Source organism: Camelus dromedarius, chromosome 5 (assembly GCF_036321535.1).
Source record: "Camelus dromedarius isolate mCamDro1 chromosome 5, mCamDro1.pat, whole genome shotgun sequence".
Taxonomy (NCBI): Eukaryota; Metazoa; Chordata; class Mammalia; order Artiodactyla; family Camelidae; genus Camelus; species Camelus dromedarius.
This window is the reverse complement of record NC_087440.1, coordinates 69,321,707-69,339,591: the sequence shown is the minus strand read 5'-3', so window position 1 is coordinate 69,339,591 and position 17,885 is coordinate 69,321,707. Positions and strand designations below refer to the sequence as shown.

The window sequence follows — 17,885 nt, the reverse complement described above, 5'->3', positions numbered from 1 at the left end:
ATCACTTCTGGCCAATCGTATACACCAGGACTGGGACTGAGAGGGTGGAGTCAGGTGTCAGGGCGAGTGATTGGCTAGGAGAAGTAGTCCTCTGCACCAATGAGGAGGTGCGGCAGGATGCAGGGGCGAGGCCTGGCAATAGTAGCGCTTCTGGACGCATTCCGGCAGGAGAGGCGTGAGGGGCTGAGAAGAGGGACCCGAGAACCATGGCGGCGGTGGTGGTGGCGGCGGCGGCAGTGCGGGCCCGGATCCTGCAGGCGAGTGAGGATGGCGCTGAGGGGTCGCGAAACTAGGAATTGGGTCCTTTGCGTCCACTCTCTGAGCCAACCCCTCCTTGGCCGACCTTCCTGTTCCCATCGGACCTGTGCGGCCCTAGCCCACTACTCACAGTATCCACCTTCGTTGGATCCAACCGGGGACTATCACCCCTGACCCTTTTTTTCTTGAGCCTCCCCTTTTCTGGCTTTGGCCCACTCTCCTCCTCCAGCCCTGCCCTGTCCCTGCTGTCACTTTCTTGCCCTCACCTCTCTTGGTCTGCCCACTGTCTTTCCCTTTCACCTCTGCACCAGCCACCTCTCTACCCAGAAACTCTCCTCGTCACCTTTCTTAGCGTTCTTTATCTGATAGAAGTTTCCAAATTGTTCCCTTCCCCCACCCTACTTCACTGTCTACTATCGGAGGTAAAGGTGGGAGGAGGAGGCACACGAGGGGCGAGGGTCAGTAAATGAACTTTGAATCTCCTTCTGGAAGTGTACACTAGGTTTTCCCCCAAAGCAGCCATTTGCTGAAAATTGCTGAGCTATTTTTCCCAGCTGTGGCTCTTTGTATTTTCCACAGGCTGTTGATTGTCCCCTTGCTTGCCAAGACTTCCAGTTTAACTTTCTCTCAGCAAAGTTACAGTGTTTATGTCGGCCATGAATAAGGACACATATTAATGTGACCAGTTTGCTCCAAGCACATGCAAAGGACTAAAGGTCTCTAAAACAAGTGATAGAAAATGGGAGCCAAGGAAGACAAGAAGCATAAGTTCCACGTTCCCACTCCAAAGTCAGCTCATAGTGTGACTCAACTCTGCCCACCGGGGAGGGGGTGGGGGTGGAAGTATTAGGTCTTCTCTGAAATGCCTAAGGATAGGTGGTCTAGCTACAAGAGCTGCATGCCTGAAGCATGTGCTTTCCAACTCATAGCATGTGCTCATACTCTTTCTCCTGTTGTTCACAGCCTAGCAAGGACTTAGATTATGAGGCAAGATTGACTGCAGGCTACATTCTCGAACCTGCAAGAAACAACTTTGCTTATCTTACTCATTATATCCAGCCTGGGAACTTCTATATTGCCAGACTTGTAGATAATATTAATATTTACCAGGTTTCAGTGAGTTCTAATGCAGAGACCGCATTTTTAAGATTCCTAGTAGAGTCAGCAAAGCTTCCTGTTTAAATGTGCTATTTCATGGGACAGTGGGGAGAATGGGTTGGAAGTTTTGTCAAATGATCTGGCTTTACTCGTATATTTCTTGATGTGATCCTAGTTTTGTTTATCTAATTTTTTTTTTTTGCAGTAGTAGGGAAACAGTTTCCACCCTATATTTTCCATTACCAACTTCTCAAAATCTTTTACTGAAACTGACTTTTTTCCTTTGACTCCCTGCTGCCATCATGCATCATTGAGAGCCTTAAGAAGGTATTTTGTCCTTTGCATCAAGGAGAAGAATCTGCCTTCCCAAGTACTTTATTTTGGAAATAGGCACTATCTTCTGATTCATTTGAAGAAACTCTGAGTTGACCTGGAAAAGAACAGAAATAGTCATTCTTAGCCAACTAGAAGTTGCTGTAACATGACACTCTGATAAAGAGTAGTCTAGATTCTGGCGGTCATGAATTTTGGAGAATTCTTAAGGATCTGTAAAGGAGAGAATTCATGTTTTCAATTATTTTAATTATTCAGCATCTTTTATGGTGGCTGGTAGAACTTACCTAAAACTTCTGCTCCTTGTGATATTGTCACTCTTACCTGGAGATAAGAAAACTGGTCTGAAAGTGACTCAATGACTTTCCTCCGTGATGTGGTAAAAAGAGCACAGGCATCACTGTCGTCCTTGGATTCAATCCCAGCTCCACCACTCCCTAATTTTAAGAATATTTGTGAAGATTAGAATTAATGAATGTTCTTGAAGTAAATTACCTGATACTAAAGATATTCAAAGTCTCCCAACTAGTAACTGATGGGGCTGAGGTTTCAGGATTTAAGTCTTGGAATCTCTTTCTGTGTCAGGCATTGTCCCAAACTTTGGGAAAGGAGAGATAAATAAAATACTCTTTGAAAGCTCCCCTGTTGTAATGCAATGATAAATGCTAAACAATAGGTGTGCACAGGGTGTTGTAGGAACATTGGGAAACCTGTGCAATTCAAGAAAAGCTTCCCAAAGGGGATGATCTGGTTTTGAGTCTTATAAGACCAGGAGGCTTTAGCCAGAGAAGGGAGTTCCTGGTAAAGGAAATGGCAAGTACAAAATAAACATCTAAAGAGTGAGAAGTTTGTGGAACTGGACATAGGATAGCTTTTTCAGCAACAGTGCTAATGAGTGTTTCTCAGGAAATGAAGAAAAGAGAGGAGATCTAACCTGTCAAAACTATATGATAATGTTTTATTATACCAGATGCAGTGCCTTTTATGCCTTCTTGACAGCAGAGAGCCTATGTGCAAGGGACAGAATAAAACTAAGTGGCCTAGAATGTTCAAGTTGGCTGATCCATGCATTTTCTGCCCTATAAGAAAATTTACATGAAACAAAATTAATATCAAGCAATTGCTTGGTGAGCACTCATTCTTTCATTTTGCAAAATATTACTGAGCACTTAGTCTAGTCCAGGAATGGTATGAGGGCCTAAGAACACAACTGTCTAGTGATCTAAGGGGAGAGAGACTTAAACAAGCTATTATTCCTAATATGATATGAAAACTAGAGGAATTCAGGTGTTTTATGAACTCCATAATCAAGTACTTAGCCTAGGTCTGAGATTGAGATTTAAGAACTTCCAACTCAGCTACTTCCCCTCTCACTCTCAGGAGTTAACCTTGTTTTTCTTACCTCAGAGAAAACAAAAACTATCAGATGAGAACTTCCTCAACTTCCTGCTAGGAAGCCTACAGAACTGACCTGCACCTGCACCCAAAGAGAGAGAGCTAAGGAATAGATGCGAGCCAAGCAGCTTGGATGAAACAGTTCCAGGCAAGAGGGGGCAGCATGTGCAAGGGCAGTGTGAGCACAGAACATGCTCCGAATGGCTATAGCATAGAGAGAGCAAGGAGGAAAGCAGCAGGCTAGGAAACTAGAAAAGTCAAGATATTATGTAGTCTTCTAAGCAACATTAAGAGCTTTATCCCAAGGACAGTGGAAAGCCATTGAAGGGTTTTAAACAAAAGAGTGATCTGACCAGGTTTGTGTTTTACAAAGACCCTCTGTCAATGGGACAGAAACTAGATTCAGAAGGTTTAAGATTGGAGGCTGGGAGACCTGTTAGGAAACTATTATTGAAGTCCAGGTGAGAGTCAATGATGGTGTAGACTAGGATGATGGTAGGAGGGGTAGAGAAAAGGGAGTACATTCCAAAGACTTTGGGGAGGACAGATTGCCAGGACTTATTTGATTCACTGAGGAGCTCTTTCTCCTTGGGGAGGAGGAGTTGGGGTGACATTCAGGTTTCTGATTGGGCAACTAGGTGGATAGGAGCCCCATTCACTGAAAAGCGGCCTATAGGAAGCAGAGCCAGTTGGTGGAAGGAAGATGAGGTGGTCAGCTTTTTCAACATGTCTCTAAATAACATCCAACTAGAAATGTGGTGAAGATGTTTTGTGAGTATTACCTGAAGAGGATGATTCTGGTGAATTATAGATTTGGGCATCATTGAGATCTAGATATTTAAGCCACTGGAGTTGATGGAATAACCCAAGGAGAGCTGGGAATGCTCCTTGTTCAGGAACTTGAGCAGTTAGAGGCCAGGTAGAGGAGAATGAACCAGCAAAGAAGGCAGAGAAAAAGTGGCCCAAGTAGATATTTATTGAACACCTACTGTGTACCAGGTACTCTGTTGGTATTGGGAACGTGACTATTAATAAGATAACGGTGGTCTCCAGGAGAGTTGATAGTTTGAAATAGCCTTTGTGGGGCATGGGTGGGGAAGCGGACTAGGCATTTGGAAGGATTGTCTGCTGGCCCAAAGGACCAGCACCCTTTCCTCTGGGCAATGCGGTTGGCACACAGATTCTTGTACTTCATACAGCCCTGTACCCTTTGGTTAACACAGCATCTCTTCAGACAAGGTAATAGATTATTAGATTGCAGGTTCCTTTTATATCGCAGTCCTGAGTATTTCAGTTTGCTCACTTTGATTAGACTTCAGTATTTCTTAAAACAATTTCCATAGCATATATGCAAACTGTTTTTTTGAGAGAGTGACTCTAAGAGACTATTATAACCCCATCCCCTGCCATTTGTTGATTCTACCCTTTCAAATATTATCTATACAACACATTCTTTTCCTGTTAGGTACATGTAGCATTTTTTTAAAACTGTTTTGTTGAAATAAAATTGACATAAAATAAACTACATATTTTAAAGTATACAGTTTGATGTTTTAACATTTGTATACACTTGTGAAAACATCACAAGCAGGACTATGAACATAACCACCCCCCTAAAAATTTCCATTTTATCCCCTTCTCCCTCTCTCCCCCACGTCTCTAAGCAACCACTGATCTACTTTCTGACACTACAGATTAGTTTACATTTTCTGGGTTTTTTATAAATGCAGTTATGCAGTATAAACTCTTTTTTATGTCTGATTTCTTTCACTCAGTATAATTATAATTATCCGTGATGTTACATGTATCAATAGTCTGTTCCTTTTTATTATTGAGAAGTATTCCAATATTTGGCTATACTATATTAGTTTCCCTACTCATCCATCCAATTGTGGATATTTAGTTTATTTCCAAGTTTGGGTCTGTTATAAAGCTACTGTGAACATTTTCATGTTTAGGTTTTTATGTGGGCATATTATACATACATTTGACACTTAATTATATACTATCTAACTGTTTTCATATTATTAGATTTATGGTGATTACCTTACCAGGCCAAACATTAGGAAAATATGGTCTAATGACAAAAAAATTTTTTTTAAATCAGGGAAGTCCTGGAAATTGAGCACATGATCATTATGGTTTATTGTTCTCCCATAGTTTGCTATGTCATAGTCTCCCAACTTTTCTCTTTAAAGACTCACCAAGTCCTTTTTCATATACTCACAATAACTAGTATGTTAAACATTTAGTAGCCATTTACTAAATTTTTAATAATTTTCTGCTCTCATTTATCAAAATAATCATTCTTTTCCTCACAGGTTTCTTCTGGGGTATACTCCAGGTGGCATCTAGCATCCTCCTCTTCTTCTTCTTCAGTGGTGAGTTTATTTGGCAGTAAAGGTTGACTTCTGAGAAGGAATTCAGTGTAATTTTGGGGTATTCCCATTTATCTTTTTTACATAATTGTGGTCAGAGTTTATGTGAAATTTTCTTGGTTTTTTAACCTCATATTATGCCTATTTTGTTGCAAGCATTATGCCTATTTTGTTGCAAGCATTTCCAGTGTTATATGATGGTCTTTGTAACTATGGTTTTTAATGCCTATATAATATTCCATCAAGTAGATGCAGCCTGAATTAACTAATAATTCTCCCAAATAACATTTACATTGATTCCATTTTTCAATATTATAAAGCAAATGTTTATTTATATAGTCTTTTTCCTTCTTTTCTATTATTTCCATTCTGAAATAGGGTTACTGTGTGAAAAGATACAAAGATTTTCATGGCTTCTGGAGGTTTTGTTGATCCTGACAGTCTTCTTCTTTCAGACCTTTAGGATTGTTTTTACAGACTTATCTGTCAGCTTTTTGCAGTAACTAAAATCTACTAAATAATGACTGGTGCTCAAAATCCTTTTTATGTGAAAGTACACACATGCTGTAACATAGTAGTCCTTCACCTTTTTTGCAATTTTAATGAAAGCAAGCTACTTCTCAGAAAAACTACACAGATAGAAACATTTTAAAAAATCCTTTGATCATAAAGGTAATGTATGCTCATAGTAATGTGACAGAAAGTCAGCTGGGCCAATGAGTCACAGTAGCTAATCTTTGTTCACAGAGTCTGCTGCTTTTCAGCACAAGCTTCTCAGTGATATGTGTTTACTTATGAAGTTCTGCTGTGTGATTAGCAGAGCATTTCCCATTTACAGAGCGATCATGGTATTGAGGGGCTCTGCCACATCTTAATAAGCACTATAGACAAGTGTACTGTGTATCTCTTTCCTAGTGGTAACATTTCTGAAGAGCAGAAGGTTCAGGTATCAACCCCAATTCCTTCTTTTTGAAAAGAAAGAGAGAAGTAAAACAATTAACTAACACAAAGTTTTGTGGGTTATTTTTCCCCACAGCCAACTGTAAAGCTCTTCATTGATGGGAAATTTGTAGAATCCAAAAGTGACAAATGGATCGACATCCACAATCCAGTAAGCTAAGCTGCGTTGGGACTTAGCCTAGAATTCTGGGAACATGGTGGGAAAATCGGGATCTGGGTGTCTATTATGAAGCACACCTGTCTGCCCTGGTGCCTGTGTGAAAAATGGAGAAAGTGAGGCAGGGGCAAAGGGTGATGTGCTGCTTTTTCCCATCAGGCCACCAATGAGGTCATTGGTCAGGTCCCTCATGCCACCAAGGCTGAAATGGATGCAGCAGTCTCTTCCTGCAAACGTGCTTTTCCCGCATGGGCAGACACTTCAATATTAAGCCGTCAGCAGGTCCTGCTCCGCTATCAACAACTTATTAAAGAAAACTTGGTAAGAAATCTGAATGGTATAATTTTCTAAACTGTTGCCTAGGGGAGACTTGTCACTCCCTCAGAGGCCCTTGTAGCAGCCTTCCCTGACTCTACAATCCAGAGAGACAGAGAGCATGGCTCTCTCCCTTATACTACTTCTCCGCCAGCTTTATTCTTTTTTGGCTGCCTGAGGACTAAAAGGAGGCACATTCTTGCATTGGTTTCTATTTATGTGTTTTCTCTCTAGAAAGAAATTGCCAGGATAATCACGCTGGAACAAGGGAAGACCCTAGCTGATGCCGAAGGAGATGTATTTCGAGGCCTTCGTAAGCTGAGAGTCCCTCGTGGGGAGTGCAGGGACCTTTGGGAGGGAGCAAAGGAATATTAGAGGCAAAGATCCCAGAATGAGGGGTTGCTCCTTCCTTGATGTATATTTTGCTATCCCATGATATCTTTTTTAATACTTGTGGAAAATGACAATACTTCTCAGATATCTGTGCGATTGGTTTACTTCATTCTTTATTTTACTCAGATGATCTTCCAGTTGGTATATACATTTCACTGTCTTTTTCCCCAGAGAATCTCATTTTACACAGCTCCTTTACATAGCAAGTTAGTATTTCTTCCCTCTGCATTGGCCTCGCCACGCAGAGCTAACTAGAGCATGATGAAGCTTAGTAGTGCACAGTGTGCAGGGCTGGTGGCCTGACTGCTTCTTTTCTGTTCCAGAGGTGGTTGAGCATGCCTGCAGTGTGACATCCCTCATGCTGGGAGAGACCATGCCATCTATCACCAAAGACATGGACCTTTATTCCTACCGTTTGCCTCTGGGGGTGTGTGCAGGCATTGCTCCCTTCAATTTTCCTGCCATGATCCCCCTTTGGATGTTTCCCGTAGCCATGGTGTGTGGAAATACCTTCCTAATGAAACCATCAGAGCGAGTCCCTGGAGCAACCATGCTTCTCGCCAAGTTGCTCCAGGACTCTGGTGCCCCTGACGGAACACTGAATATCATCCATGGACAACATGAAGGTAACTGCCCCTCTGCACGTGACACTTAATCCAGCTACCAAAAAAGTCAGGGTGTTGAGTCAGTGATGGGGTATTTTAGGATGAAGAGTCTAGGGAGGAAAGGATTTACTAATAGTAACCTCCATGTTTGAAGGTAATGTTTGTTGACTGTTTTGCCATCTCTGGGTGCTAAGGTAACTCTCTAGGGAGTAGCTGTGGTTCTTGCCCTACAGAATACATTAGAACAAAGTAATATGATTAGGGCAAGACACAGTTAAGACTAAAGAGGAAGTTTTCACTTCAGTATTGAGAGAATTTATAAGGATATTTAACTCAGATTTTATAGACCTCAGTGGTACTGAAGTCCTTCTAATTCATATAATACTAACGCTTAAAAAGTGCTTCTGTGTTTCAGGCACTGTTCCTATTGCCTTTATATATTATCTCATTTAATCTTTATATATTATCTCATTTAAACAGCCCTTTGAGGTAGGTTCTATTAGTTTCCCATTTTACAGATAAAAGAAAATTGAGGCAGAATGAAATTAAGTGATTTGCTGCTAGAAACTGTCAAAGCTAGGATATGTATACCTAGGAAGGCTGACCTTGGATTTTAAAGATTATGCTATATTGCCTCTCACATGAGGGCACAATAGTATCTGGGAGCCCCGGGATATAGTGACAATTGAGGAAATATCACGTTCTTAAACAACAAAAGGAAGAGTCGAGTATTGAAAGGCTGTTGTTTTGCTGGAAAATAGCAATTGTAGCCTTCAGAGTTAGAAGTGGAAATTCTAGACTAGCAAATCAGAAAAATAAAGAGAGGCTAAATAGAATCTGTAGCTTTAAGAACTTAAGAGAACAAGGACAGGACTCCAAAATGGGAATCCAGGGTAGAAAAACAAAAGTATGAAACCTCTCACTCACAACAGTGGGAAAAGGGGGCATTTGCTGTGTTGAGAAGCCCATAACCCTTTGTTCCTTTGTGGTAATCATTTATTTTCTTCTTAAAGCTGTGAACTTCATTTGCGATCATCCGGATATCAAAGCAATCAGCTTTGTTGGCTCCAACCAGGCAGGAGAGTACATCTTCGAGAGAGGGTCAAGACATGGCAAGAGAGTTCAAGCCAATATGGTGACTTCTTATTCTTTTTCCCCAAAAGTCTGTTATGTATATTAAAATTACCTTGAAAAAGCCTTTCAGCAAAGTGGCCATGCTTCCCACTCTAATGTCAATGTTTGTTTATTCACAATTCATCCTGATTGTCTTCCCTTTAAGCACGAACCTTGTGATGAGTTTTATTCTCAGTCACTTTAATTACCTCTTATCTTATCCGGGTAATCTTGGTGACAGAAGTCACATTTCTCCTTAAGAATGTTATTCAAATTCCTTGGGCTTCAGCAATAACAGCCAAATTCTGTTTCTGGCCCTGTTGCTTCCTTCATACCATGCTTTTAGCCCTTTATCTTTCCTTCTTGTAAGGCATATCCTAACCACTACTGTTAAATATATGATCTTCCCTAAAAGTCAAGGCTATTTAAGGCACTGAAAAGAGCCAAATACCGCATATGATAAATGAGTGTGATTTACTTGGTTGCATAGTTTTGCTGTTCCTTACTAACCAGTTCCTTGCCAAATACTTTGCAATTCTTTGATACTAAATATAATATCCAGTTGCCATTTTCTTACCATTCCACTAATGTTGCATAAATGATAGCCATCTATACACAGGCTTAGAAACTGCTTATAATATGTCCACTTATTTATTTTCATGGCTGAATGTGTTTTGACTCGTTTGAATTATACCTCTCCCAGTTCACTTCATATTTCTTGAATGTATTCTGTGTCTAACATTACACTACATGTAATAGGATACAATTAAGTAGCAGACATGGTCTATATTCATGCACTTAGCTATAGTTGTATCTGGAAACATGTGGAAATGACCACTTGTCATCCTATATAGAAGTTTATGAGGCTGTATATCCAGAAGCAAGCCAATTGGGGGAACCTCTTTCCAGAAATTATGTATCAGGAGGTTTTGCCTTTCAGCTGGCTACTAGCAGCTATTGGTTTACATTGCTCTTCATATAACTGGAAACCCTGACAGACAACACATGCTTTCCTATCTAACTTAGGAAAGAGAAGGGAGTTCTCCTTGGTTCCTAGATGAAGTTTAGCCTGTCAGTTGGACTGAATGTGACTGGGGCAGTGTTGTTTGGTTTTGATAATGGTTTTGTTGTAAATAAACATCTATCAACTTTTCCGCTAAGAAAGTGAAGTTACCTGGAGACTTGCTTAATGTTACCAAGACTTCAGCAGTATCAAAATGATAATAAATCTGTTTTCAAAGTAACAAAAGATAAACTCTCTAATCCTTTCCTGAAATTCTCATTTGAATCTCAGATTCTTTTGTTTCTTAGCCTAATTGTATTTGCCAAGGAAGATTCATGTACTTTCTGTATTGTCTTAGGGAGCCAAGAACCATGGAGTAGTCATGCCAGATGCCAATAAGGAAAATACTCTGAACCAGCTGGTTGGGGCAGCATTTGGAGCTGCTGGTCAGCGCTGCATGGCTCTTTCAACAGTGATCCTTGTGGGAGAATCTAAGAAGTGGCTCCCAGAGCTGGTAGAGCATGCCAAAAACCTGAGAGTCAATGCAGGTAACCTGTTATCTGCCTAGCTCCTTTAGCCTGTGTGTCTGTAGCACTAAGCTCTTGGTTTTTGCATTGGCCTTGCCCATTGGGAGCAAGCATGTTTATTCTTACCATTGCCTCTCTTTGTACTGTACTGCTTGTCATTTGGGTTCATCTTTAGTTAGCAGTCATAATTTATGTTAGTGAAGACCTTACATACTTCTGTGTTGTTTTACAGGAGACCAGCCTGGAGCTGATCTTGGCCCTTTGATCACCCCCCAGGCAAAAGAGCGAGTCTGTAATCTGATTGATAGTGGAACAAAGGAGGGAGCTTCTATCCTTCTTGACGGTCGAAATATTAAAGTCAAAGGTTATGAAAATGGGAACTTTGTTGGACCAACCATCATCTCAAATGTCACGGTGAACAACTCTAGATTATTTATTTCACAAATATGAGAGCTAAGGCACCATTGGAGGCAATGGAATCTCATCCCTTCAATTTATAAATGAAGATATTTAATGACTAGAGACCTCATCTCTTGCCAAGATTACTCAGTTATTTTATCTCAAGTCTGAATGAGTCTCCCCTCTTGACTCCCAACCTCTTCCAACTATTCCAGTAGCTGGAAAACTTTCCATTAAGGGCTAAAGAGTAAATATGTTTGGCTTTGCAGGGATAAATAATCTGTCACAACTACTCAACTCTGACATTTTACTGCTAAAGCAGCCATTAACATTGTGTGGTTATATTCCAGTGAAACTTTATTTATGGACAATGGAATTTGAATTTCATATAGTTTTATATGTCATGATTGATTTTTTTCAACCATTTAAAAACTGTAGAAACCATTCTTGTGGGCTGTACAAAAACAAGCAGCAAGCCACATCCAGCCCATGGGCCATTATTTTGTCAATCCCTATTGTACATTATACTTGTTACTTATTAAAAAAAATTTTTTTACTTTATTTTTTATTATTATTTGGGGGAGTGGAGGGGAGGTAATTAGGTTTTATTTTTTTTTAATGGAGGTACTGGGGATTGAATTCAGGACCTCGTGCATGCTAAGCACAGGACTCTACCACTGAGCTATCCCCTCTCCTCCAATACTTGTTACTTTTTTAATGTTAATTTTCTTCCCTCTCCTTCTTGCTGCTGACCTTATAGCTACTGCAGTGTCTCCATCAGTATCAACCACCCAATATTTATTGAATACCTCTATCTTCACCAGAAAGTGACAAAAGAAAAAGAATTGGTGTTGATCTTTATTTATCAAAACTTAAGTCACTCAGCTAAATTTAATGACCAAATTGAGGTTAGGAGGCTTTTTAATTTTTTTTTAATTCATACATCTCCACTAATCCTACTATAATCCTGAATGATCAAGAGTTGAATGTAAGTGTAGTAGAAATTATGAAATTTCTTGCCACAGAATCATTAAGGAAACATCCACTTATCAGCAACTAACACAGCTGACCCGCTACAGTGGTGAAGGATGTTTTGAATGTTTAATGTGACCTGATATCAATATAAAAAACAGACTCATTTGGGGGGGCAAAGGAATGAATGAAAATGGATTGTTTATGTTACAGAAAACTTAGCACAGAGTTTCTTTAAATATGTTATTTTCAGTAACATAACAATTGTATAAACAAGTAATACAGGCCTAAAAGAGGAAGCTAGTGATGAGTCAAGAGACCTAAAAATACAGTGCTTAAACGAAAGGAGTATAGTTATACTTACTAGGAATTTCAAGTTATATGTATGACTGGTAGCTTGAAAGATAGAACACAGCAAGAAATGACTTTTTTTAATAGGTGGTTTAAAATGAAAAGAGATTACTAACATTAAAGCTGTTCATGTAAGCAGTGGATAATAAAGTACCAAATAAGCATAAAATACTGACTTCTTTTTTGAATGCGTCATTCCTGGCAGCCAAATATGACCTGTTACAAAGAGGAGATTTTTGGCCCAGTTCTTGTGGTTCTGGAAACAGGCACTTTGGATGAAGCCATCAAGATTGTGAACAACAACCCATATGGAAATGGAACTGCCATCTTCACCACCAATGGAGCCACTGCTCGGAAATATTCCCACCTGGTGGATGTCGGACAGGTCTGTGAACAGAATTTCTAGGAGATTCTTGTAGCGATTTACTGTTTCCTGTGTAAGGGGAAAAGGTAAATAGTGATCAGTCACTGCCCCGTCATGTCCCTCAATGCCCCATTTCTTCCTTAGGAATAAAAGCTCATGTGATGGAAGATGGGGTGGAAGGTGGGTAGTTAAGATTGGTCTCTCTTGTCTTCACTTTCAACTGTGATCATGTACTACTTTTCCATGTGTTCCTGTAAGACATTTTCCTGTCATGTCTCAAAAGTAAAGGCTTTAAGAAAGTAGAAGGAAAAAAAAAAAGATTGGTCTCTCTGATGCCAAGCATTTGTGCTTCTAAATGGAGAGCTCCTTCATTTGAGTCTTTTTCTTAGTATTTGATGTGTATCTGTTCTGCTTTAGGTGGGGGTGAATGTCCCCATTCCAGTGCCTTTGCCAATGTTCTCATTCACCGGTTCTCGATCTTCCTTCAGGGGAGACACCAATTTCTATGGCAAACAGGTAACTTCAAGTTTAAAAAAATATCTTCTCCTCTAAGAGACCTTCTTGAACATACAGGAACAAGGATTCTGCAAGGAAGAGTCTGCCAGAAGCTTCTGTGAGGTCACATGTTGTTCAGCAGTGCTTGTCAGTAGGTCCCCTAGAAAAAAATGTAAAAGCTAACAGAATTTTGCCGAAGCTGTTTCTTCCTGAATCACTCAAGGCAACAGAATTTTGGGGAAAGAGCATGAATAAGTCCATGCCTTGGTAAATGCCCTTTCCTCTGCCTGCTACCCTCTCTTCCTGACTCCCCTCTCTCCCCCTTTTATCTAACTCTTAACCACCAGTTTAAAGCAGGAACTCCTCCAGAAAATCACCTCTGACCACCACGATCCCCTTTAGGACTGGGTTGAATATATCCTCATGTGCTTCCACTGCACACATTTCTCCTGTAATAGTTACTCATTTACTCAATATTGTATTAAGCACCTTCTGTGTATCAAACACTGTTCTATAATATAAGTGCTATAAATACAGCACTGAACAACAAAAAGTAGATCTGAAACCAGATTACCATTATTACCACATCCTTCAACTAGTGCATATATCCTAAAGCAAGAATAGGCTCGGCATGTTCAAACAGCAGAAATGGGCTGGAGCACAGTAAGTGAATGAGGAAGAGAGTGGTAAGAGATGAGGTTAGAGAGGTTAGGTGGAGGCAAGTCATGTAGGACTATTTAAGCCAAATTAAGCCCTCATCACACTGTAATTATTACTTATCTTCAGTACCTGGCACAGAGCAAGTACCCAAATGTGTGCTGGACAGATGGGGTAGTGGAAGTTCTTTGTAGTCCCATAGAAACACACCATTTTAGAACCTTTAGTAATAAATGACTTGTTTTCTATATACGTCTCCCTTTTATAGGTTAATAATAAATTAACAGTGGGATTGCATAGCAGAATATAACAGTGTGGCCAACGGGTTAAGAAACACTTTGGTTTTTTGGAGGTGGATCATCCAGTTTGTGCATTAGTCATGGTTTTTGTAAAACTGACTAGTTTGATATTACTAAAAATTTCTTTCAAAGGAAGCAGAGTAAAACAATTGCTTAAAATAGTTTGTTGGGATTTGTTTTTGTTTTTATTTTTCTCCTATGTCTTTGTTTAATTACTATAAGTTACTCTGCTAAATGAGGCTTCTCGGAGTAAAAGACTGACCTTATATGCAGTTTGAAGTCTTAAATCCCTAGGTAATTAAATTGCTATTTTGCATTTTGGAAAGAAGAGATGAAAGAATCATTCTCACGTAATAAAGTGTAAACTTTAGTTGCATCTTATATTGAAAGTATGTAATAATCTCTAAAGTTGTTTTCAATATATTAATATGGCCCAGATTTTGTCAAATAGTTCTAGAAGAGTATTTTAATCAAGCTGGTGTTTTTCTTTTCCTAACAATATCTTTCTAGCTTGCTAGTGATTTTATGTGTTAGATCTGTGCAGTCTATTTTCTTTTGCTCAAGCCTATTCTTATAAACTATGTATAAAGCCTTAAATATGCTGAATTTTTTTGACTCATGTATTATAGGTGATTTAATGAATGTGTATAAATAATATCAGAAATTTTACTTTGAATTTGTAAGATATTATGGATTTTACTATTTCAGTATAGAGCTGTTTATCACTGACAAATATCAGAAACAGCCTAATATAAATTTCATTCCTTTATTCCTTTTTCTTCTCCATGCGAAGGAGAGAAGAAACAACAAAATAACAATTACTGAACAGCAGTTGCTTTGCAGGAATGTCTGTGTGTCGTTTTGTTTTCCCCTCACAACATTGCTATGAGCTGCGCATTATGTCACAATTTTAACAGTTTCCATTGTTTAGTTTTTGCATTTAGATGATCTTGGCTAGTTACAGCACATCGATAGGTAAGATTTGACTATTTACTATGTGCCAGGTAACATGCTAAATGTTTTACATAGATAATCTCATGAACAATATATTGAGTTTTGGTTGCACTATTCTTCAAGTAGGATTGTGAATAACATTTCACAGCACCTCCTTCAAAAGTTGATTAGAAGAGGAATCGTGGGACCCCCCCAGGAATATATGCTAACTCTGTTTTTTTGTTTGTTTGTTTCCTTTATTCTCTTTAGGGCATCCAATTCTACACTCAGCTAAAAACTATCACTTCTCAGTGGAAAGAAGAAGATGCTACTCTTTCCTCACCTGCTGTAGTCATGCCTACCATGGGCCGTTAGAAACAAATTTGTTGCAGACTCAGTCCGTCCTGAGTAATCTCCCTTTATTCTTGAACAACTCCAGCTGCCAACTTTGCTCAGATCAGATCCCTGGGATTGGAATACTTTGTAACTAAAATCTGTCTCAGGACTGTTAGCGCCTGCAAAGATGCCAATAGGGAAACTCCTAGTGTAACTCTGAAATCAGATTTTCATTTGCTCTTCGTAATTTTGTTTTTGAGGTAACTGTTTTAACTGTGAAATGCTTATCTGGAATAAGAGCTTAGACCTGTTTTCTAAAAGTTCTTCCCTTTTTGGGGGAGGCTCCCTTAGATGGGGAAATAAGTCAAAAATAATTCACCCTTTTGTTGATCCTCAAACACAGCCCTACGTAAATGGCAGTGGGTGAGATCCCTCTGCCAAGCTCTCCTGAGCCTCTCATTTATCCCACACTACACAAGATACAATCCATTTCTACTTGTCCCACAGTTGGGACAACTGTTTCTTTGTTTCCTGCTGAATGCCAGTTTGTCTTAGTGATTTTTGACCACTAATTTTATCATTGTCACTGTTCCTGCTTCTTAAAACCACTTCTCGAGGATCCCTCAGTAGACACCGGATAAATCAACTTTCTGTTATATGTGCCAAGTGTTAAATTTCAGGGATTTCTTCAGCAATCATTAATGCTTCAGTCACTAATTCAGATGCCAATAAGTTGTTTTGTTTTTTGTTTTTTTTTACGAAACTATATAAATAGTTATTTTAGGCCCAGAAATCAAGGGATGTTCCAGCCGTGAAAGTGGACAAAAGTAAGTGCCTAAAGTAAGTCTAACCTGGTATTATTTGCCAAATTTTTTATGTTGTTTTTTTCCTTTTGCCTGCATTTCTCATTTGTGACACTTTTTCATGAAAGAAACCTTAAAGTAATTGATTGGGACCTAAGAAATTTCAAAGCTTTCTATATGTGAAGTAGTAAAAGAAATGCTTTGACAGTTTTTTCTGGTACCATTAATTCACCTGTCTGTATGTTTTTTGTTTCTTTGATATAGTCAGAACAGAAATTTCTGTGCTAAACAGAATAGATTCTGTCTCTCTGCTGTACCATCCCAGTTGAATCTTGTGTTTCTGATATGACCTTCACCCAGTGAACTAGGAGAAGGCTTCTGGATGTGATAGAGTAATTGCTGGTCTTCAGCCAGATGACATAGGTCATTTATTTTTCTGCTTCCTCATTGGTCATGTGGATAATGCTAACCTATTCCAACGGTGGGGGCGGGGGTGTTCAATTAATTAAGGGTGGTAAAAACCTTGAAAATGTTTGTGCACTCTGTAGATTTTAGGCTTATTACTACCACCTGCCAGATAGAATGTCAAAATCTTCGATCACTTAAGGTGATTGAACTTTGATAAAATACACTTACGACCCTACTGGCCACCCACCCCCAACACAGACACCGTTTTTTTTTTTTGGATCTGCCTTCCTAAAGATGAGGCAATAGAAATTCATAATTTCTTGATAGAATGCCCTTTGTTTTATCTCTTATCAGTTAGCAACTGGTAGTGATGTTTAATCCAATCCAACAGTTACAGGCTGGGTTGAATAAAAGGTCATATTGTCTAAATTCCAAATGGAATTAAATATAATCACAGAGACGTCTAAGTTTTCCTTATATTTAAGGGAAATCACTCTTAAGAAATAAAAACTAATCAGAATTGTGTTGCTCTAATTAGAATCAATTTATTTGGCTACTTGCTACTCAGAAGAATTTCGTATTTCTTAGATGGAAAAAATCTGTACAATTATGTTCATGCTAGTAGCAGATTAAAAATTCAATATTTTATTTTCTTTTTGCTCTGATGTGGCCTCATTTGAAATTTCTCAGATTCTATATTGTACTAACTGATCATGTATAATAAATTACAAATAAAACGCTCATAAAAAGAAAACCTGGCTTTTTTTTTTTTTATGGCACCATACTTCCTTATAATGCCTTTGTCTGCTAGCTTATAGTTTCTCAGACTTCCCATCTCTGTCCAAAGCCAAGAGTTACATGGTCATTATATTTATTCTTACATAAAGGATAGTATATATTTTGGCTAGGCTATATATTTCAAAAGGCAATTTATAGGTTTTCCACACTAAAAGAGGCACACTTGTGCATTTGCATTAAGTATAATATGCCTTCCTTAGTGTGGATATTGTTATTAAAATGTCCATGATCTCATACTAATGTTATTACAATTTCACTGGATCCCTCAGAGCTCCTGGCTAATAGAGAAAAGAACTGGGACTTAGCAAGAAACCGCATGGGGAAGGGGAACAGTTATGTGTATTGTTTGGTTAGATTACAGACGCCTTACTATGTCAGACTCTTGTGATCCTTCCTGAATACTGGGTAACACCAGTTCACCAGAGGAGTCGAAGACTGGCACTTGCTGGGTGATGAAGGTTTGATCTTGAGGCTTACTTTCATCCCTGCAATAATGACAAAGTAACAGACTTATCAACAACTATACACACATGGA

At 39.1% G+C, this 17,885-nt stretch overlaps 2 protein-coding genes across 3 annotated transcripts in view; one reads left to right on the top strand and one right to left on the bottom strand.

The window, feature by feature from the left end:
• Window positions 1–114: 114 nt before the first annotated feature.
• Window positions 115–17,306, top strand: ALDH6A1 (aldehyde dehydrogenase 6 family member A1). The gene is made up of 12 exons (XM_010976522.3): window positions 115–257; window positions 5,406–5,465; window positions 6,499–6,573; window positions 6,739–6,900; window positions 7,129–7,207; window positions 7,611–7,913; window positions 8,906–9,027; window positions 10,367–10,556; window positions 10,768–10,949; window positions 12,463–12,642; window positions 13,039–13,137; window positions 15,276–17,306. The coding sequence occupies exons 1-12, from the start codon at window positions 207–209 to the stop codon at window positions 15,378–15,380; spliced, it is 1,608 nt and encodes a 535-aa protein (XP_010974824.2). The 5' UTR covers window positions 115–206; the 3' UTR covers window positions 15,381–17,306.
• BBOF1 (basal body orientation factor 1) overlaps window positions 13,135–17,885 on the bottom strand; it is a 29,265-nt gene continuing 24,514 nt past the window's right edge. The window contains exons 10-11 of one of the 2 annotated variants that reach the window (XM_010976521.3): window positions 17,721–17,835; window positions 13,135–13,276 (exon numbers count right to left, since the gene is read on the bottom strand). In XM_010976521.3, the coding sequence (XP_010974823.2) occupies window positions 13,265–13,276; window positions 17,721–17,835 (127 nt within the window). In that variant the 3' untranslated portion in view covers window positions 13,135–13,264. Of the gene's footprint in view, window positions 13,277–16,880; window positions 17,836–17,885 lie in introns of those variants that run through there. The other variant, XM_064486106.1, reaches the window with a different exon arrangement.

Coding starts and splice junctions, on each gene's coding strand:
- ALDH6A1 (XM_010976522.3), top strand. CDS start 207: ATGGCGGCGGTGGTGGTGGCGGCGGCGGCAGTGCGGGCCCGGATCCTG. Junction 5,466..6,498: donor CCTCTTCTTCTTCTTCAGTG/GTGAGTTTATTT, acceptor TTTTCCCCACAG/CCAACTGTAAAGCTCTTCAT. Junction 12,643..13,038: donor ACCTGGTGGATGTCGGACAG/GTCTGTGAACAG, acceptor GTTCTGCTTTAG/GTGGGGGTGAATGTCCCCAT.